Source organism: Bombina bombina, chromosome 7, assembly GCF_027579735.1.
Source record: "Bombina bombina isolate aBomBom1 chromosome 7, aBomBom1.pri, whole genome shotgun sequence".
Lineage (NCBI taxonomy): Eukaryota > Metazoa > Chordata > Amphibia > Anura > Bombinatoridae > Bombina > Bombina bombina.
Window position 1 is genome coordinate 419,855,138 of NC_069505.1, and position 24,927 is coordinate 419,880,064.

Sequence of the window (24,927 nt, forward strand, 5' to 3'; positions counted from 1 at the left end):
AGGAGAGCTATGTTTAACCTTTCTCTTGCATTTGCTAGAGCAAGGTAATGCACTGAGGGCTGCAGACACCACTGTTTGTAATTGCGAGGCAAAGTCCGCAGGAAGAAGGCCCCCTCCAGATGGAGGATTAGATGTGCTATGGGGAACTGCATGTGGAGTGGATAATGATGATGTAGCAAGGGTTGTAATCTCATGGGACGCCGAGTCCTGAGAGGTAGAGAGCTCAGAGGGACTAAGAGCCTTAGCAGGTTTGTCTCCCTTCTTAGACTTTATAACGGTGTTAAGGCATGTGGAACATACTTGAGTGGGCGGGAAAACCACAGCCTCCTCACAATATAAACAGGTATGGTTTAGTACAGAAGTAGTACCTTCTAACATGTTAGAGTCTTCCATAGCTCAGGTTATACCCACAGAAGGACACACAAAAAAAATGTATTATAGAAAACTGCACCTTTATACTCCCAATGGCTGAGGGACTCACCACCTCCTAGACCCAGATAGTTAACAGAGGAAACGCTCTCCTCAGGTTCAAGTCTCAGCCGGAATAGAGGAAATGAACATAGACCACACCTGGTCACATGGAGTGCAAGACAGTACTTCTCCTGTTATTACAAGTACAGCAAGTAATAGTAGCTGTGCAACACTTTCAAAAACGAAAGTGAAACTTAAAAGTGAAACCAATTTGTTCCAGCCAAAAACACACAGTCTATCAGCCCAGGTAAAAAAAATCACACAAAGCAGCATGTAAATAATTAATACACTGATTAATTAACCCCAACTGTTCAATAAACCCCCTTCAAGGATATTAACCCTGGATCCTATCAAGGTATAAAGGAGCCACACTGTGATCCTTTTACAGCGTTTTATGTGTAAAAATTGAAACAATCTTACCTCCAGGATCCATGCTGTGGAACAGAACACAGTCTCTCAAGTGTGACAGTCTTATAGCAGGGCTCCTGACATGGACTTGAGTGAGAGAAAGCAGGCAGTGAAACTCGTCAACACTGATTGCTTAGGAGCTGTTAGCAGTAGTCTGGATGGTTTTGCAGGAAAAACTTTCCCTGCATCTCCAGACTCTGACTTTCATCAATACTCTCACTGAGAGGTTGACATGACTACTTAAAACTCCAGTCCTATCTCAAAGGGCAGATACCCATTTTCAGGACTCTCTGAATCTACTGACACTTCTCTGCTACCTCCTAACGTGATGAAAGGCAAAGAATAACTGGGGTAATGAGGAAGTGGGAGAGATATTTAAGCCTTTGGATGGGGTGTCTTTGCCTCCTCCAGGTGGCCAGTAAGTAATGAAGCCGTGGACTCTCCCTATCTTAGGAAGGAAATAATGAGCATTGACAAACAAATGTTAACTTCACTATAGTGCATGGAAACTTCTATGGAAACCTCTGAATAATAAAACAAAGAGCTAAAAGTATGTGTACAGACATACATACCGTATATGTAGATATATGTACACACACTCATATAAATTGTATATACATAGAGATACCGTGCACAGACACACACAGTTGTAGAGAGATACCGTGCACAAACACACACAGCTGTATAGTGATATTGTACACAGACACACTCACAGCTGGAGAGTGATACTGTGCACAGACACACACAGCTGTAGTGATACCATGCACAGACACACAGCTGTAGAGAGATACCGTGCAGAGACACACACAGCTGTTGAGTGATACTGTGCATAGACACACACACACAGCTGTAGAGTGATACTGTCCCCAGACACACACAGCTGTAGAATGATACTGTGTACAGACACACACAGCTGTAGAATGATACTGTGCACAGACACACACACAGCAGTAGATGGATACTGTGCACAGACACACACAGCAGTAGATGGATACTGTGCACAGACACACACAGCTGTAGTGATACCGTGCACAGACACACAGCTGCAGAGAGATACCGTGCACAGACACACACAGCTGTTGAGTGATACTGTGCATAGACGCACACACACAGCTGTAGAGTGATACTGTCCCCAGACACACACAGCTGTAGAGTGATACTGTGCACGTACACACACAGCTGTAGAATGATACTGTGCACAGACACACACAGCTGTAGAATGATACTGTGCACAGACACACACAGCTGTAGATTGATACTGTGCACAGACACACACAGCTGTAGATTGATACTGTGCACAGACACACTCACACAGCAGTAGATGGACACTGTGCACAGACACACACAGCAGTAGATGGATACTGTGCACAGGCACAACTGCAGTAGGTGGATACTGTGCACACACACAACAGTAGATTGATACTGTGCACAGACACACACAACAGTAGATTGATACTGTGCACAGACACAAACACACACAAAGCTGTAGAGGGAAACTATGCACATAAAGCTGCAGCATGCACAAACAGACAGATGCACAACCCGTTATGGGGTCTCCCTGATACAGGTAGAACTCTTACCTCCTCTGCATTGGAGTCTCTATAATACCGCAGACTGGAATCTGTCAGAACAAACCAGTGCTTCTTCCACTGCAAATAAAGTAAAATAATTGTGAGACTCACACATGCTTGTACTGTTCCTACAGCATACACACAGTGCGATATACATGCATAGACAATAGGGTTGCAGTTATACAGCATATAATCCTACATACAGCTAGCAGTTATACCGCATATAATCCTACATACAGCTAGCAGTTATACCGCATATATAATCCTACATAGAGCTAGCAGTTATACCGCATATATAATCCTACATACAGCTAGCAGTTATACCGCATATAATCCTACATACAGCTAGCAGTTATACAGCGTGCAATCCTACATACAGCTAGCAGTTATACCGTATATATAATCCTACATACAGCTAGCAGTTATACAGCGTGCAATCCTACATACAGCTAGCAGTTATACCGCATATAATCCTACATACAGCTAGCAGTTATACAGCGTGCAATCCTACATACAGCTAGCAGTTATACCGCATATAATCCTACATAAAGCTAGCAGTTATACAGCGTGCAATCCTACATACAGCTAGCAGTTATACCGCATATATAATCCTACATACAGCTAGCAGTTATACCGCATATAATCCTACATACAGCTAGCAGTTATACAGCGTGCAATCCTACATACAGCTAGCAGTTATACCGCATATATTATCCTACATACAGCTAGCAGTTATACCGCATATAATCCTACATACAGCTAGCAGTTATACCGCATATAATCCTACATACAGCTAGCAGTTATACCGCATATATTATCCTACATACAGCTAGCAGTTATACCGCATATATAATCCTACATAGAGCTAGCAGTTATACCGCATATAATCCTACATACAGCTAGCAGTTATACAGCGTGCAATCCTACATACAGCTAGCAGTTATACCGCATATATAATCCTACATACAGCTAGCAGTTATACCGCATATAATCCTACATACAGCTAGCAGTTATACAGCGTGCAATCCTACATACAACTAGCAGTTATACAGCGTGCAATCCTACATACAGCTAGCAGTTATACAGAGTGCAATCCTACATACAAATAGCAGTTATACAGGGTATAATCCTACATACAGTTCATGTACAGGGGGCAGTTGTATAGCATGCAATCTCATGTACAGGGGGCAGTTGTATAGCATGCAATCTCATGTACAGGGGGCAGTTGTATAGCATGCAATCTCATGTACAGGGGGCAGTTGTATAGCATGCAATCTCATGTACATTGGGCAGTTGTATAGCATGCAATCTCATGTACAGGGGGCAGTTGTATAGCATGCAATCTCACTGTGCACACAGTATACATTGTTACACAAACACCCCATACACAGTGAAGCGAGTCACAGTGAAATGCACATTTACAGGGCATTAAATTCCCCATAATCAGTATATTGTGAAATATATTAGTCAAACTAAAGACACCATGTGCAGACTCACCACTCCTTTTTCATCCTCTAGGGACATCCATCCCTTCTTAAAGTTCAGCAGGTCCGGCTATAGGGAAGAGAGAAAATCTGTTTATCATACACAATAAGCTCTGGGCTGCGTAACACAGGATTTAGTGTTCTGGGGTCTGCGTAACACAGGATTTAGTGATCTGAGATCTGCTTAACACAGGATTTAGTGATCTGAGATCTGCGTAAGGATTTACTGATCTGAGATCTGCATAACACAGGATTTAGTGATCTGAGATCTGCTTAAAACAGGATTTAGTGATCTGAGGGCTGCGTAACACCGGATTTAGTGATCTGAGGGCTGCGTAACACCGGATTTAGTGATCTGAGGGCTGCGTAACACAGGATTTAGTGATCTGAGGGCTGCGTAACACAGGATTTAGTGATCTGAGGGCTGCGTAACACAGGATTTAGTGATCTGAGGGCTGCGTAACACAGGATTTAGTGATCTGAGGGCAGCATAACACAGGATTTAGTGATCTGAGGGCTGTGTAACAGAAGATTAGTGATCAATGTGCTGTATAACACAGGATAAGAGTGTGGACCACATACCAGTGTGCATTGCTGAGCACAGCAAGGGTTATCACTAGAGTGTACAGATGAGCCGGGTGTTTCTCCAGTGCACACCAGTGAACACTATCTCACCTTTATAGTGACCACATCAGGGAGACTTATGGATTTATACCCTCACTGCAGAATTGCTTTGTACCTTTGCTGCTGAGTGACAAATATGTCCCAGCCCCCTGTTCTGCCAGGTGACATCCCACCACCCCACAAAGTGACAGCCTCTTATCCTACAAAGACTCCATCGTACAAAGTGACAGCCTCTCCATCGTACAAAGTGACATCCCCCCCATCTTACAATGTGACATCCCCCTCATCCTACAATGTGACAGACTCTCATTCTACAATGTGACAGACTCTCATTCTACAATCCTGTAGGGTGAAAGCTATTCATCATGTAAGGGTGACAGCCCCCCGACTCAAAGGGTAACAATCCAGCATCCCTCAGGGCGACAACAATATCTTATCCCTCAGGGCGACAACAATATCTTATCCCTCAGGGCGACAACAATATCTTATCCCTCAGGGCGACAACAATATTTTATCCCTCAGGGCGACAACAATATCTTATCCCTCAGGGCGACAACAATATCTTATCCCTCAGGGCGACAACAATATCTTATCCCTCAGGGCGACAACAATATCTTATCCCTCAGGGCGACAACAATATCTTATCCCTCAGGGCGACAACAATATCTTATCCCTCAGGGCGACAACAATATCTTATCCCTCAGGGCGACAACACCTTAATCCCTCAGGGCGACAACACCTTAATCCCTCAGGGCGACAACACCTTAATCCCTCAGGGCGACAACACCTTAATCCCTCAGGGCGACAACACCTTAATCCCTCAGGGCGACAACACCTTAATCCCTCAGGGCGACAGACCCCTTAACCCCTCAGGGCGACAGACCCCTTAACCCCTCAGGGCGACAGACCCCTTAACCCCTCAGGGCGACAGACCCCTTAACCCCTCAGGGCGACAGACCCCTAACCCCTCAGGGCGACAGACCCCTAACCCCTCAGGGCGACAGACCCCTAACCCCTCAGGGCGACAGACCCTTAACCCCTCAGGGCGACAACACCTTAACCCCTCAGGGCGACAACACCTTAACCCCTCAGGGCGACAACACCTTAACCCCTCAGGGCGACAGACCCTTAATCCCTCAGGGCGACAGACCCTTAATCCCTCAGGGCGACAGACCCTTAATCCCTCAGGGCGACAGACCCTTAATCCCTCAGGGCGACAGACCCTTAATCCCTCAGGGCGACAGACCCTTAATCCCTCAGGGCGACAGACCCTTAATCCCTCAGGGCGACAGACCCTTAATCCCTCAGGGCGACAGAACCTTAATCCCTCAGGGCGACAGACCCTTAATCCCTCAGGGCGACAGACCCTTAATCCCTCAGGGCGACAGACCCTTAATCCCTCAGGGCGACAGACCCTTAATCGCACAGGGCGACAGACCCTTATCCCACAGGCTGACAACACTTTATCCCATAGGGCCACAGCCCCCATCCTCTCAGAATGCAGTGCTGAACCCACCAGTTGCATACAGTTTCCTACCTCCAGGTCTGAGCTGTCATCACTTTCTGAGGGGGGGACACCTCGACTGTACAACATAGTGGTGTCTCGGCTTTTCACTCCACATCCGTCCCAGTCACTTTGATTCCCTGACCAAACTGTTTCTTTGCTCCAGTCCCTGAGTGTGGAGATTATATCTCCCCCTCCAGCTGTAAATTTCATTCAAGGAGTGTAATTCACTCTAGTTTAAGCACGCACTACACTTTTATCAGTTATGTCTCTGGTATACTTCTCTCTCATATCGTGTCTCACTGTCTCTGTCTGGTATACTTCTCTCTCACATCGTGTCTCACTGTCTCTGTCCGTCACCCTGCCTCTTGCTTCAGTCCCTCACTCGTTATCCCCTCTCCAGTTACACAGAGGAATTGTGTATGTTGGGGGGGGGGTTGTCATACTAGTGCCCGTTACCCTCGGCCACAGGCCTGCTGGTTAGAGGGCGCAGTGGGGACAGCGAGACATCTGGTCGTATTCTGTTTCACTCTCTAAATACAACCCGAGAGACACACGAAAAGTGAGACTACACCATACAGTGTGTTTAAAGACACCAGACACCCAAATCCCCAGGGGAACAGTCACTAACAATAGAGACAGCTACATTATAGAGATGTGTACTCGAGATCCAGCTGAAAATAGAAAGAGAGAGAGACTCAAGCGCCAAAAAATAAGGAAAGATACGGCTAAACGTTCATGATGAGACAGCTGGGCACATGCTGAGAAACACAAGTTACGCAAACACATATAAAGAAATATTTAGACAAGAAAGTGACAAGTTAAAAGGGACATGATAACCAAATGTTGGAGCACTTGAAAGAGATGCGGCATTACTGTAAAAAGCTGAGTAGAAAATATCACAAGAACATCTCTATTTAAAAAGGAAGATATTTTACATCAGAATTTCCTCAGTAACCACATCCCATTGTAAAGGGATTTTCAGCAGCCAATGAGGATGCTAGTCCCGGGACTTGCAAAGGGAGCGTGCATCTGTCATGTGCAGGACAGTGTTGTTATTTCACTATTCATATACAAAAAGAGAGAAGCGATCAACTTGGGAACAAACAATAGCATAATAGCTTGTTCTATGGCTAGTTACCACCCTAGGAACAGCCTCTTTTTGCTCAACATGGGCGTTTCACAGAGAACTTTCCTGTAGTATATCAGTCTGGCCCTGACTTAAAAGGGATAGTAAACCCACAAATTTTGTTTTATGATTCAGATAGAACATACAATTGTTAACAACTTTCCAATTTACTTCTATTATCAAATTTGCTTCATTTTATTGTTATCCATTGCTGAAGAATAGCATTGCACTACTGGCAGGAAGCTGAGCACATCTAGTCAGCCAATCACAAGAGACAAATGTGTGCATGCACCAATTAGGAGCAGATCCCACTGTTGTATGATATGTGCGTATTATTTTTCAACAAGGGATACTAAGAGAACGAAGCACATTTGAAAATACAAGTGAATTTAAAAGTGTCTTAAAATGACCAACTATCTGAATCATGCAAGTTTAATTTTGACTTTCCTATCCCTTTAACAGTGCAGTTCAGTCCCAAAATACCAGGCAATCCCTCTCTAAACAAGAGAAACTGCAAAACCCCAGATGAACATTTCGGCCTAGTGTGGGCCTCGTCAGTGAGGTGCAGCCATATCGCTCTAGGCACACTGAGCAACGGGTCCACATATGGTTTCCCGCATCACCTTTAGGGAGACTTCCCTCAGGGTCATAATTTGCATATACAAAAAAGAAAAAAAAGCTTGTGCTATGGCTAGTTATCACCCTATTTAGTTTAAGGAAGTTCACCATGGAAACGCAAGATTACAGTAAAGCAAAGCATGATCTAAGCACTGCACTCATTTTTATTTTTTAAACCTGCCACTGACAGTAGCTGAGGAACAACTACTCACAGAGCACTTACTATTGTGAGCTAAAGAAATTTTGAGGTAAAATATCTTCTTTTTTTTTTTACATAGAGATGTTTAGGAGATATTTTCTTGTCAGCTTTTTACAGTTATTCTGCATCACGTTCAAGTGATTTAGCATATGAGTATTATGTCCCTTACAATGACAATTGAATACAGTAGAATTGTAACCAACAAGCACATGATAAAAAGACAATGAATTTTACATGAGCAGCAGATTTTTTTTTTCTGATAAATTTAATAATTTATTTTGAGTTGCTTTCCCCCTGTATCATGTGACAGACAGCAGTCAATCATAGACTGATGCACATATACACTGTGAGCTCAGTATGAACCAGTGCCTCAGAAAGTGTGCATTTAAAAGAGACTGTGCACAGCTTGATAGTGCTAGTAAATTGGAAAATCTATTAAAAGTGATGCGCTATCTGAATCGTGACAGTTTAATTGTTTAAAGTTGTACAATGAAGACAATTATAAAGAGACAGAGGGTGAAATAATGAGAAAATAGTCTGCCACTTAGAGCTCAATTTAATCACTCAAAGTCGGACAGGTACGTACATATTCGCCCCTCTCCGTCTGAGTTCTCCTTTAGTGGGCAGCAATCCGCTCCTTTGCGCTCATTTGCAACCCCGCCCACTCCCCACGCACAGCCAATCATGTGCGGGCAGGAGCTGTCAATCTCCCCAGTGGGAAGAGACAGGGAAAATTGAAATTCTCCACTTAAAGGGACACTGTACCCAAATTTTTTCTTTCGTGACTCAGATTGATCATGAAATTTTAAGCAACTTTCTAATTTACTCCTATTATCAAATTTTCTTCATTCTCTTGGTATCTTTATTTGAAATGCAAGAATGTAAGTTTAGATGCCGGCCCATTTTTGGTGAACAACCTGGGTTGTCCTTGCTGATTGGTGGATAAATTCATCCACCAATAAAAATGTGCTGTCCAGAGTACTGAAACAAAAAAAAAAGCTTAGATGCCTTCTTTTTCAAATAATGATAGCAAGAGAACGAAGAAAATTTGATAATAGGAGTAAATTAGAAAGTTGCTTAAAATTGCATGCTCTTTCTGAATTACAAAAGAAAAAAATTGGGTACAGTGTCCCTTTAAGAGGTGGAGTACAGGGTAGGGAAGCAGCGATCTCATGACCGCTGCTTGATAAATCCTGACTACAGGTTGGCTTGTGGAGAAAAGGTCTTGATAAATCTAGCCCCAATGGGGACGATTTATCATCTATCTGTCCGACATGATCCGCTCAGCATTTATCATTGCACAAACAGTTCTTGTGAACTGCTGATGCAATGCCGCCCCTGCAGATTCACGGCCAATCGCCCGCAAGCAGGGGCTGTCAATCAACCCGATTGTATTCGATCGGGTTGATTGCTGTCCGCCGCTCAGAACAGGCGGACCAGTTAAGGAGCAGCGGTCTTAAGCACCATTCGGCCCTTGATAATTCGGCCCCATTGAGACAGCTCGATAATAGACATGAGATATAAAACAGCTTGACAAAAGACAAACATTAAACGGACATTAACACTAAATACATTTTATAAGAATAGTATTGAGGTTATTCCCCACCTCCCTCTAGTCATGTTGTTCTCTAGCTCTCACTGTATTCCAGTGCTGATGTATTTGTTTGCGCATGTGCAGCAGTAACTCTCCTTCAGATACCTGCAGTGTAACTTAGGTTCCAAAATGGCAGCTCCCATGATTAAAGGGAGGTGCATGAAATGTATTTGGTGTTTAATGTCTCTTTAAGCGACATTAGGAAGATGAAGATACAGTAGTCGAGAGACAACTAGATAACAGAAGCACATACATCTATAGACTTATAAACAATAGATATACCAGTAAGTCACAGCAAAGCTGTAGGAAATATACGCATCAAGAATTAGACAATAGAGACACTCTTAAGGATACCGCTGAGAGATATTTACATGAGCACAAGAGGCAGCAACACAAAAATCCTCTATAGGGACAGTCTACTTGATTTTGTTTTGTTTTAAAAGATAGATAATCCCTTTATTATCCATTCCCCAGTTTTGCATAACCAACACTGTTATATTAATATACTTTTTACCTCTGCGATTACCTTGTATCTAAGCCTCTGCAGACTGCCCCTTATCTCAGTTATATTAATATACTTTTTACCTCTGTGATTACCTTGTATCTAAGCCTCTGCAGACTGCCCCTTATCTCAGTTATATTAATATACTTTTACCTCTGTGATTACGTTGTATCTAACCCTCTGTAGACTGCTCCTTATCTCAGTTATATTAATATACTTTTTACCTCTGTGATTAACTTGTATTAAGCCTCTGCAGACTGCTCCTTATCTCAGTTATATTAATATACTTTTTACCTCTGTGATTACCTTGTATCTAAGCCTCTGCAGACTGCTCCTTATCTCAGTTATATTAATATACTTTTTACCTCTGTGATTAACTTGTAGCTAAGCCTCTGCAGACTGCACACTTATTTCAGTTCCTTTTACAAACTTGCATTTTAGCCAATTAGCGATGACTCCTGCACAATGTTATCTATATGGCACTCCCAAACTAGCACTGTCTGGCTGTGAAAAGCTTATGAAATGCACTGAGATAAGAGGCAGCCTGCAGGGGCTTAGAAACAGGCACAGATTTAGAGGTTATAAAGTATATTAATAGAACAGTGTTGGTTGTGCAAAACTGGGGAATGGGTAGTAAAGACATTATCTATTTTTTTTAAACAATACAAAATCAATTAGACTGTCCCTTAAAGCAGGGCTCGACAAACCCAGGATCCTAGAATTTTACCCCTGGCTCCTAACTTTTTGGGTTATTCTCCATATATCTATATACAAATCCATTGACTGGCTCCTAAATATTCTTACTGGCTCCTAATTTTTAAACAGATTTCTCAAGCACTGCCTTAAAGGACCATGAAACCCAACATTTTTCTTTCATGACTCAGATATAGAATACAATTTTAAACAACATTCCAATTCACTTCTATTATCCAATTTGCTTTATTCTTTAGGTATCCTTTCTTGAAGAATTAGCAAAGTACATTAGTGAGCCAATCACACAAGGCATCTATGTGCAGCCACCCAATCAGCAGCTACTGAGACTATTTAGATATGCTTTACAACAAAGGAGATCAAGAGAATGAAGCACATTAGATAATAGAACTAAATTGGAAAGTTGTTTGAAATTGCATGTTCTTTCTAAATCGTGAAAGAAAAAAATGTGGGTTTCATGTCCCTTTAAGTGACCGAGACCTACAAATCAAGAGATGGTTGGATGAGAGGTATGCATGTCAAGAAGAGTGAGCACATTGTTATCTATATGACACACATGAACTAGCCCTATCTAGCTGCGAAAAACTGACAAAATGCACTGAGATAAGAAACGGCTTTCAAGGTCTTAGAGATTAGCATATGAGCCTAGGTTTAGCCTAGGTTTGGCTTTCAACAAAGAATACTAAGAGAACAAAGCAAATTTGATGATAAAAGTAAATTGGAAAGTTATTTAAAATAACACACCCTGATTCATGAAAGTTTAATTTTGACTAGACTGTCTCTTTAATGCTTTTTTTCTATTACAACAATGAAACAGATTATTTTATATCCCTTTAAAGGACAGATGGACAATGGGGACGTATACCTCTAGCTAGTATTTGACAATACAAACCCACACAATGAGAGGCAGCTACAAAAGACATATACAACTACAGCGCTGTACAGTAGAAGAGTGAATGAATTAACAGGTGAAGGGAACGTTAAAAAGTAAAGACACATCTGAAGGAGAAATAACAATGCTAAATACAAACATGTAAAGAGACAGTCAGACAATAGACAGCTAGATAACAGACACCCCCCCCTGAGACAGCTAGATAGCACAGGCACACACACCATGAGACAGCTAGAGAACAGACACACACCCCGAGACAGCTAGAGAACAGACACACACCCCGAGACAACTAGAGAACAGACACCCCCCCGAGACAACTAGAGAACAGACACCCACCCCAAGACAGCTAGAGAACAGACACACACCCGGAGACAACTAGAGAACAGACACCCACCCCAAGACAGCTAGAGAACAGACACACACCCGGAGACAACTAGAGAACAGACACCCACCCCAAGACAGCTAGAGAACAGACACCCCCCCAAGACAGCTAGAGAACAGACACACACCCCGAGACAACTAGAGAACAGACACCCACCCCAAGACAGCTAGAGAACAGACACCCACCCCAAGACAGCTAGAGAACAGACACCCCCCCAAGACAGCTAGAGAACAGACACCCCCCCAAGACAGCTAGAGAACAGACACCCCCCCAAGACAGCTAGAGAACAGACACCCCCCCAAGACAGCTAGAGAACAGACACCCCCCCCAAGACAGCTAGAGAACAGACACCCACACACCCCAAGACAGCTAGAGAACAGACACCCACCCCAAGACAGCTAGAGAACAGACACCCACCCCAAGACAGCTAGAGAACAGACACCCACCCCAAGACAGCTAGAGAACAGACACCCACACACTCCGAGACAGCTAGAGAACAGACAAACATACCCCCCGAGACAGCTAGAGGACACACATACATACACACCCCGAGACAGCTAGAGGACACACACCCCAAGACAGCTAGAGAAAAGACACACACTCCGAGACAGCTAGAGAACAGACACACACCCCGAGACAGCTAGAGAACAGACACCCCCTCCCCGAGACAGCTAGAGAACAGACACCCCCTCCCCGAGACAGCTAGAGAACAGACACCCCCTCCCCGAGACAGCTAGAGAACAGACACCCCCTCCCCGAGACAGCTAGAGAACAGACACCCCCTCCCCGAGACAGCTAGAGAACAGACCCCCCCCCCCGGGACAGCTAGAGAACAGACACCTCCCCCCCGAGACAGCTAGAGGACACCCCCCCCAAGACAGCTAGAGGACACACACCCCGAGACAGCTAGAGGACACACACCCCGAGACAGCTAGAGGACACACACACCCCGAGACAGCTAGAGGACACACACACCCCGAGACAGCTAGAGGACACACACACCCCGAGAAAGCTAGAGGACACACACACACCCCGAGACAGCTAGAGAAAAGACACACACCCCGAGACAGCTAGAGAAAAGACACACACCCCGAGACAGCTAGAGGACACACACCCCGAGACAGCTAGAGGACACACACACCCCGAGACAGCTAGAGGACACACACACCCCGAGAAAGCTAGAGGACACACACACACCCCGAGACAGCTAGAGGACACACACACACCCCGAGACAGCTAGAGAAAAGACACACACCCCGAGACAGCTAGAGAAAAGACACACACCCCGAGACAGCTAGAGAAAAGACACACACCCCGAGACAGCTAGAGAAAAGACACACACCCCGAGACAGCTAGAGAAAAGACACACACCCCGAGACAGCTAGAGAAAAGACACACAAACCTGAGACAGCTAGAGAACAGACACCCCCCCGAGACAGCTAGAGGACACACACACACCCCGAGACAGCTAGAGAAAAGACACACACCCTGAGACAGCTAGAGAAAAGACACACACCCCGAGACAGCTAGAGAAAAGACACACACCCCGAGACAGCTAGAGGACACACACCCCGAGACAGCTAGAGAAAAGACACACAAACCTGAGACAGCTAGAGAACAGACACCCCCCCGAGACAGCTAGAGGACACACACACACCCCGAGACAGCTAGAGAAAAGACACACACCCCGAGACAGCTAGAGAAAAGACACACACCCCGAGACAGCTAGAGAAAAGACACACAAACCTGAGACAGCTAGAGAACAGACACCCCCCCCCCCCCGAGACAGTTAGAGGACACACACACACCCCGAGACAGATAGAGGACACACACCCCGAGAAAGCTAGAGGACACACACACACCCCCCGAGACAGCTAGAGAAACACACACACACACACACACACACCATAAGACAGATAGATAGCACAGACACACACACACACACCATGAGACAGCTAGATAGCACACACACACACACACACACACACACACCATAAGACAGATAGCACAGACACACACACCCTGAGACAGATAGATAGCACAGACACACACCCTGAGACAGATAGATAGCACACACACACACCCTGAGACAGATAGCACAGACAAACACACCCCGAGACAGATAGCACAGACAAACACACACACACCATAAGACAGATAGCACAGACACACACACCCTGAGACAGATAGATAGCACAGACACACACACCATGAGACAGATAGATAGCACACACACACACCCTGAGACAGATAGCACAGACAAACACACCCCGAGACAGATAGCACAGACAAACACACCCCGAGACAGATAGTACAGACACACACACACACCATGAGACAGCTAGATAGCACAGACACACACACACCATGAGACAGATAGATAGCACACACACCGTGAGACAGATAGATAGCACAGACACACACACCATGAGACAGCTAGATAGCAGACACACACACCATGAGACAGATAAATAGCACAGACCCCCCCCCCCCCGAGACAGCTCAACAGATATGTTCAGTTAGTTACCAGTAGCTCATCACTGTTCCTGAGCCTACTTAGGTATGCTTTTCAACAAAGGATACAAAGAGTAAAATATTTGAGCTGGCTTTATCTATGCGTTTAATTCTTTTGTAGACGTTAAACACATATGCAAACAATAGTGCGATAATATTTGTATTATTGTACTTTTTGGTCCCTTTAAAATGTAAATAAATGTGATGTTGCAATAAAACGGTTCTATTGTGAATGAGCAGAAAGTGCTTGTGCAACACTGGTCTGTGGGACAGTCATTGGTAACTCCCTCTGTTTAATTAATAGGCAGCAATATAACTGCTCAAATACTAGTTGTTTTTTTCTCACTATAAGAACTTCTGATTTACACATAACACAGATAACTAATACTGTTTAAAATGCTCCATTATACATGCAACACGGAAACATTACTTTATAAATGATTAATGAGAGAAGCAAACCTCACAGTACCGCTAGGCACAACCAGAGATAGCTGACCTCACAGTACCGCTAGGCACAACCAGAGATAGCTGACCTCACAGTACTGCTAGGCACAACCAGAGATAGCTGACCTCACAGTACCGCTAGGCACAACCAGAGATAGCTGACCTCACAGTACCGCTAGGCACAACAAGAGATAGCTGACCTCACAGTGCCAGTAGGCACAACAAGAGATAGCTGACCTCACAGTGCCAGTAGGCACAACAAGAGATAGCTGACCTCACAGTACCGCTAGGCACAACAAGAGATAGCTGACCTCACAGTACCGCTAGGCAAGACCAGAGATAGTTGACCTCACAGTACCGCTAGGCACAACAAGAGATAGCTGACCTCACAGTACCGCTAGACACGACCAGAGATAGCTGACCTCACAGTACCGCTAGGCACGACCAGAGATAGCTGACCTCACAGTACCGCTAGGCACAACCAGAGATAGCTGACCTCACAGTACCGCTAGGCACGACCAGAGATAGCTGACCTCACAGTACCGCTAGGCATAACCAGAGATAGCTGACCTCACAGTACCGCTAGGCACGACCAGAGATAGCTGACCTTACAGTAGCGGTAGGCACAACCAAAGATAGCTGACCTCACAGTAGCAGTAGACACAACCAGAGATAGCTGACCTCATGGTAGCAGTAGACATATCCAGAGATAGCTGACCTCACGGTACCGATAGGCACAACCAGAGATAGCTGACCTCACAGTAGCAGTAGGCACAACCAGAGATAGCTGACCTCACAGTACCGCTAGGCACAACAAGAGATAGCTGACCTCACAGTACCACTAGGCACGACCAGAGATAGCTGACCTCACAGTACCGCTAGGCACGACCAGAGATAGCTGACCTCACAGTACCGCTAGGCACGACCAGAGATAGCTGACCTCACAGTACCGCTAGGCACGACCAGAGATAGCTGACCTCACAGTACCGCTAGGCACGACCAGAGATAGCTGACCTCACAGTACCGCTAGGCACGACCAGAGATAGCTGACCTCACAGTACCGCTAGGCACGACCAGAGATAGCTGACCTCACAGTACCGCTAGGCACGACCAGAGATAGCTGACCTCACAGTACCGCTAGGCACGACCAGAGATAGCTGACCTCACAGTACCGCTAGGCACGACCAGAGATAGCTGACCTCACAGTACCGCTAGGCATGACCAGAGATAGCTGACCTCACAGTACCGCTAGGCACGACCAGAGATAGCTGACCTCACAGTACCGCTAGACACGACCAGAGATAGCTGACCTCACAGTACCACTAGGCACAACCAGAGATAGCTGACCTCACAGTACCGCTAGGCACGACCAGAGATAGCTGACCTCACAGTACCGCTAGGCATAACCAGAGATAGCTGACCTCACAGTACCGCTAGGCACAACCAGAGATAGCTGACCTCACAGTACCGCTAGGCACAACCAGAGATAGCTGACCTCACAGTAGCGGTAGGCACAACCAGAGATAGCTGACCTCACAGTACCACTAGGCATAACCAGAGATAGCTGACTTCACAGTACCAGTAGGCACAACCAGAGATAGCTGACCTCACAGTACCGCTAGGCATAACCAGAGATAGTTGACCTCACAGTACCGCTAGGCACAACCAGAGATAGTTGACCTCACAGTACCGCTAGGCACAACCAGAGATAGCTGACCTCACAGTACCGGTAGGCACAACCAGAGATAGCTGACCTCACAGTACCGGTAGGCACAACCAGAGATAGCTAACCTCACAGTAGCAGTAGGCACAACCAGAGATAGCTGACCTTACAGTAGCGGTAGGCACAACCAGAGATAGCTAACCTCAAAGTACCGCTAGGCATAACCAGAGATAGTTGACCTTACAGTACCGCTAGGCACAACCAGAGATAGCTGACCTCACAGTAGCAGTAGGCACAACCAGAGATAGCTGACCTTACAGTAGCGGTAGGCACAACCAAAGATAGCCGACCTCACAGTAGCAGTAGACACAACCAGAGATAGCTGACCTCATGGTAGCAGTAGACATATCCAGAGATAGCTGACCTCACGGTACCGATAGGCACAACCAGAGATATCTGACCTCACAGTAGCAGTAGGCACAACCAGAGATAGCTGACCTAACAGTAGCAGTAGGCACGACCAGAGATAGCTGACCTCACAGTACCGCTAGGCACGACCAGAGATAGCTGACCTCACAGTACCGCTAGGCACGACCAGAGATAGCTGACCTCACAGTACCGCTAGGCACGACCAGAGATAGCTGACCTCACAGTACCGCTAGGCACGACCAGAGATAGCTGACCTCACAGTACCGCTAGGCATGACCAGAGATAGCTGACCTCACAGTACCGCTAGGCATGACCAGAGATAGCTGACCTCACAGTACCGCTAGACACGACCAGAGATAGCTGACCTCACAGTACCACTAGGCACAACCAGAGATAGCTGACCTCACAGTACCGCTAGGCACGACCAGAGATAGCTGACCTCACAGTACCGCTAGGCATAACCAGAGATAGCTGACCTCACAGTACCGCTAGGCACAACCAGAGATAGCTGACCTCACAGTACCGCTAGGCACAACCAGAGATAGCTGACCTCACAGTAGCGGTAGGCACAACCAGAGATAGCTGACCTCACAGTACCACTAGGCATAACCAGAGATAGCTGACTTCACAGTACCAGTAGGCACAACCAGAGATAGCTGACCTCACAGTACCGCTAGGCATAACCAGAGATAGTTGACCTCACAGTACCGCTAGGCACAACCAGAGATAGTTGACCTCACAGTACCGCTAGGCACAACCAGAGATAGCTGACCTCACAGTACCGGTAGGCACAACCAGAGATAGCTGACCTCACAGTACCGGTAGGCACAACCAGAGATAGCTAACCTCACAGTAGCAGTAGGCACAACCAGAGATAGCTGACCTTACAGTAGCGGTAGGCACAACCAGAGATAGCTAACCTCAAAGTACCGCTAGGCATAACCAGAGATAGTTGACCTTACAGTACCGCTAGGCACAACCAGAGATAGCTGACCTCACAGTAGCAGTAGGCACAACCAGAGATAGCTGACCTTACAGTAGCGGTAGGCACAACCAAAGATAGCCGACCTCACAGTAGCAGTAGACACAACCAGAGATAGCTGACCTCATGGTAGCAGTAGACATATCCAGAGATAGCTGACCTCACGGTACCGATAGGCACAACCAGAGATATCTGACCTCACAGTAGCAGTAGGCACAACCAGAGATAGCTGACCTAACAGTAGCAGTAGGCACAACCAGAGATAGCTGACCTCACAGTAGCAGTAGGCACAACCAGAGATAGCTGACCTCACAGTAGCGGTAGGCACAACCAGAGATAGCTGACCTCACAGTAGCACTAGGCACAACCAGAGATAGCTGATCTCATAGTACCCATAGGCACAACCAGATATCTGACCTCACAGTACCGCTAGGCACAACTAGAGATAACTGACCTCACAGTAGCAGTAGGCACAACCAGAGATAGCTGACCTCACAGTAGCGGTAGACACAACCAGAGATATCTGACCTCACAGTAGCGGTAGACACAACCAGAGATAGCTGACCTCACAGTACTGTTAGGCACAACCAGAAATAGCTGACCTCACAGTACTGCTAGCCACAACCAGAAATAGCTAACCTCACAGTACCCATAGGCACAACCAAAGATAGCTGACCTCACAGTACTGCTAGGCACAACCAGAGATAGCTGACCTCACAGTAGCGGTAGGCACAACCAGAGATATCTGACCTCACAGTACCGCTAGGCACAACTAGAGATAGCTGACCTCACAGTACCCCTAGGCACGACCAGGTATAGCTGACCTCATAGTACTGCTAGGCACAACCAGAGATATCTGAAATCGCATAACCAGATATATCTGACCTCGCACAATACAGAGGGAATGCTGTGAAATGCCAATAAGAAACCACTTTTGTCTGAACCTGCTAGCTATAATATACATATACACACACACATACATATAAAGCAGACATGTATACACATACATATAAAGCAGGCATGTATATACACACATATAAAGCAGGCATGTATATACACACATATAGAGCAGACATGTATACACATACATATAGAGCAGACATGTATACACATACATATAAAGCAGGCATGTATACACACATACATATAAAGCAGGCATGTATACACACACATACATATAAAGCAGGCATGTATACAAACACACATATAAAGCAGGCATGTATACACACACATATAAAGCAGGCATGTATACACACACATATAAGGCAGGCATGTATACACACACATATAAAGCAGACATGTATACACATAGATATAAAGCAGACATGTATACACATACATATAAAGCAGGCATATGTACACACACACATATAAAGCAGGCATGTGTACACACACATATAAAGCAGGCATGTATACACTTACATATAAAGCAGGCATGTATACACTTACATATAAAGCAGGCATGTATACACACACACATATATAAAGCAGGCATGTGTACACACACACACATATAAAGCAGGCATGTATACACTTACATATAAAGCAGGCATGTGTACACACACATATAAAGCAGGCATGTATACACACACATATAAAGCAGACATGTATACACACACACATATAAAGCAGACATGTATACACATACATATAAAGCAGGCATGTATACACACACATATAAAGCAGGCATGTATACACACACATATAAAGCAGACATGTATACATACATACACATATAAAGCAGACATGTATACACATAGATATAAAGCAGACATGTATACACATACATATAAAGCAGGCATATATACACATACATATAAAGCAGGCATATGTACACACACATATAAAGCAGGCATATGTACACACACATATAAAGCAGGCATGTGTACACACACCTATAAAGCAGGCATGTATACACTTACATATAAAGCAGGCATGTATACACACATATATAAAGCAGGCATGTGTACAAACACATATAAAGCAGGCATGTATACACTTACATATAAAGCAGACATGTATACACATACATATAAAGCAGACATGTATACAAACACACATATAAAGCAGGCATGTATACACATACATATAAAGCAGACATGTATACACATACATATAAAGCAGACATGTATACAAACACACATATAAAGCAGGCATGTATACACATACATATATACACATCCCTGATGAAGTGCTCGTGTTGAGCAGGAAACGCGTCGGAGAACAGCATAATCCCTGTCTGCTAGGGTAATTCTACTTTGAGTATGTGCTTGCTACTAAGTTTTTAAATAATGGAATAAAATAATTTTTTTACTTTTTAAACTCAAAAGTGCAGCCTCCATTCCTCCAATTACTTTTGTATATTTTACATATAAAGCAGACATGTATACACATACATATAAAGCAGACATGTATACACACATACATATAAAGCAGGCATGTATACACACACATATAAAGCAGACATGTATACACACACACATATAGATATGACACACTTGCATATAAAGCAGACATGTATACACACACATATAAAGCAGACATGTATACACACACATATAAAGCAGGCATGTATACACACACATATAAAGCAGACATGTATACACACACATATAAAGCAGACATGTATACACACACATATAAAGCAGACACGTATACACACACATATAAAGCAGACATGTATACACACACATATAAAGCAGACATGTATACACACACATATAAAGCAGACATCATCATGTATACACACACACACACATATATAAATCAGGCATGTATACACACACATATAAAGCAGACATGTATACACACACATATAAAGCAGACATGTATACAAACACACACACACATATAAAGCAGACATGTATACAAACACACACACACACACACACATATAAAGCAGACATGTATACACATACATATAAAGCAGACATGTATACACATACATATAAAGCAGGCATGTATACACACACATATAAAGCAGACATGTATACACACACACACATATAAAGCAGACATGTATACACACACATATAAAGCAGGCATGTATACACACACATATAAAGCAGGCATGTATACACACATATATAAAGCAGGCATGTATACACACACACATATATAAAGCAGGCATGTATACACACACACATATAAAGCAGACATGTGTACACATACATATAAAGCAGGCATGTATACACACACATATAAAGCAGACATGTGTACAAATACATATAAAGCAGGCATGTATACACACATATATAAAGCAGACATGTATACACACACATATAACGCAGACATGTATACACATACATATAAAGCAGGCATGTATACACACACATATAAAGCAGACATGTATACACACACATATATAAAGCAGGCATGTATACACACACATATAAAGCAGACATGTGTACACATACATATAAAGCAGACATGTGTACACATACATATAAAGCAGACATGTGTACACATACATATAAAGCAGACATGTATACACACACATATAAAGCAGACATGTATACACATACATATAAAGCAGGCATGTATACACATACATATAAAGCAGGCATGTATACACATACATATAAAGCAGACATGTATACACATACATATAAAGCAGACATGTATACACACATACATATAGATATGACACATACACACATATAAAGCAGACATGTATACACACACATATAAAGCAGACATGTATACACACATACATATAGATATGACACACAAACATATAGATATGACACACACATACATATAAAGCAGACATGTATACACACAAACATATAGATATGACACAAACATACATATAAAGCAGACATGTATACACACATACATATAGATATGACACACACATACATATAAAGCAGACATGTATACACACACATACATATAGATATGACACACACATATAAAGCAGACATGTATACACACACACATATATATATAGATATGACACACATACATATAGATATGACACATATAAAGCAGACATGTATACATACACATACATATATATATATGACACACACATATAAAGCAGACATGTATACACACACACACATATATATAGATATGACACACATACATATAGATATGACACACACACACACACATATAAAGCAGACATGTATACACACACAAGCTGACATACCCCCAGGTGCTGTAAAGTCCCAGCATGCTGTCAGACTCACCGTCATGTTGCTGCCTGCCCCTCCTGTATCACACAGATTATCTGGGCCAGTATTGGGGGTGTTTCAGGCCAGTAGCCCCCTCACTCCTTGTCCTCTTCCTCCTCTGGGACCCCAACACTCACACTTTTTTCTTTAACCTTTTTTTTTTTTCTCTCTCTTTCTCTTTCCTATTTTTTTTAGAAACTTCCTGGGAGGGGACAGGAAAAACTAACCCAGTTAGGAAGGAGGTGCCCAGTGAGTGGGAGGAGGGGAGAGGCCCTGGGCCAATGGGGACAATGAAAGGGGCCAGATAGGAAGTTCAAGCTGATACAATGTTACACACAGGAACAAACACAGGCCTGGGTGTCAGTGTTTTGTATCAGGTTCTAATTAGCTGCTCTTTGTTTAGAATACAGCAGCATCAATCTGCTCATAGAGACAGACAGTAACTTTATAGTATTAGCTTGTTACTATATATCACTAGATTCATTAGAATACAGCAGCATCAATCTGCTCATAGAGACAGACAGTAACTTTATAGTATTAGCATGTTACTATATATCACTAGATTCATTAGAATACAGCAGCATCAATCTGCTCATAGAGACAGACAGTAACTTTATAGTATTAGCTTGTTACTATATATCACTAGATTCATTAGAATACAGCAGCATCAATCTGCTCATAGAGACAGACAGTAACTTTATAGTATTAGCTTGTTACTATATATCACTAGATTCATTAGAATACAGCAGCATCAATCTGCTCATAGAGACAGACAGTAACTTTATAGTATTAGCTTACTATATATCACTAGATTCATTAGAATACAGCAGCATCAATCTCCTCATAGAGACAGACAGTAACTTTATAGTATTAGCTTGTTACTATATATCACTAGAGTCATTAGAATACAGCAGCATCAATCTGCTCATAGAGACAGACAGTAACTTTATAGTATTAGCTTGTTACTATATATCACTAGATTCATTAGAATACAGCAGCATCAATCTGCTCATAGAGACAGACAGTAACTTTATAGTATTAGCTTGTTACTATATATCACTAGATTCATTAGAATACAGCAGCATCAATCTGCTCATAGAGACAGACAGTAACTTTATAGTATTAGCTTGTTACTATATATCACTAGAGTCATTAGAATACAGCAGCATCAATCTGCTGATAGAGACAGACAGTAACTTTATAGTATTAGCTTGTTACTATATATCACTAGATTCATTAGAATACAGCAGCATCAATCTGCTCATAGAGACAGACAGTAACTTTATAGTATTAGCTTGTTACTATATATCATTAGATTCATACAGCAGCATCAATCTGCTGATAGAGACAGACAGTAACTTTATAGTATTAGCTTGTTACTATATATCACTAGATTCATTAGAATACAGCAGCATCAATCTGCTCATAGAGACAGACAGTAACTTTATAGTATTAGCTTGTTACTATATATCATTAGATTCATACAGCAGCATCAATCTGCTGATAGAGACAGACAGTAACTTTATAGTATTAGCTTGTTACTATTTATCACTAGATTCATTAGAATACAGCAGCATCAATCTGCTCATAGAGACAGACAGTAACTTTATAGTATTAGCTTGTTACTATATATCACTAGATTCATTAGAATACAGCAGCATTAATCTGCTGATAGAGACAGACAGTAACTTTATAGTATTAGCTTGTTACTATATATCACTAGATTCATTAGCATACAGCAGCATCAATCTGCTCATAGAGACAGACAGTAACTTTATAGTATTAGCTTGTTACTATATATCACTAGATTCATTAGCATACAGCAGCATCAATCTGCTCATAAAGACAGACAGTAACTTTATAGTATTAGCTTGTTACTATATATCATTAGATGCATTAGAATACAGCAGCATCAATCTGCTAATAGAGACAGACAGTAACTTTATAGTATTAGCTTGTTACTATTTATCACTAGATTCATTAGCATACAGCAGCATCAATCTGCTCATAGAGACAGACAGTAACTTTATAGTATTAGCGTGTTACTATTTATCACTAGATTCATTAGCATACAGCAGCATCAATCTGCTCATAGAGACAGACAGTAACTTTATAGTATTAGCTTGTTACTATATATCACTAGATTCATTAGAATACAGCAGCATCAATCTGCTCATAGAGACAGACAGTAACTTTATAGTATTAGCTTACTATATATCACTAGATTCATTAGAATACAGCAGCATTAATCTGCTTATAGAGACAGACAGTAACTTTATAGTATTAGCTTGTTACTATTTATCACTAGATTCATTAGAATACAGCAGCATCAATCTGCTCATAGAGACAGACAGTAACTTTATAGTATTAGCTTGTTACTATATATCACTAGATTCATTAGCATACAGCAGCATCAATCTGCTCATAGAGACAGACAGTAACTTTATAGTATTAGCTTGTTACTATATATCACTAGATTCATACAGCAGCATCAATCTGCTCATAGAGACAGACAGTAACTTTATAGTATTAGCTTGTTACTATTTATCACTAGATTCATTAGAATACAGCAGCATCAATCTGCTCATACAGACAGACAGTAACTTTATAGTATTAGCTTGTTAC

The 24,927-nt window shown here is 43.1% G+C and overlaps 1 protein-coding gene across 3 annotated transcripts in view; it reads right to left on the reverse strand.

The window, feature by feature from the left end:
• TRIOBP (TRIO and F-actin binding protein) overlaps positions 1-22,551 on the reverse strand; it is a 67,164-nt gene extending 44,613 nt beyond the window's left edge. The window contains exons 1-3 of one of the 3 annotated variants that reach the window (XM_053721272.1): positions 22,318-22,551; positions 3,948-4,004; positions 2,460-2,528 (exon numbers count right to left, since the gene is read on the reverse strand). In XM_053721272.1, the coding sequence (XP_053577247.1) occupies positions 2,460-2,528; positions 3,948-4,004; positions 22,318-22,323 (132 nt within the window). In that variant the 5' untranslated portion in view covers positions 22,324-22,551. Of the gene's footprint in view, positions 1-2,459; positions 2,529-3,947; positions 4,005-6,095; positions 6,454-22,317 lie in introns of those variants that run through there. The other 2 variants (XM_053721271.1, XM_053721273.1) reach the window with 2 other exon arrangements.
• Positions 22,552-24,927: the final 2,376 nt, after the last annotated feature.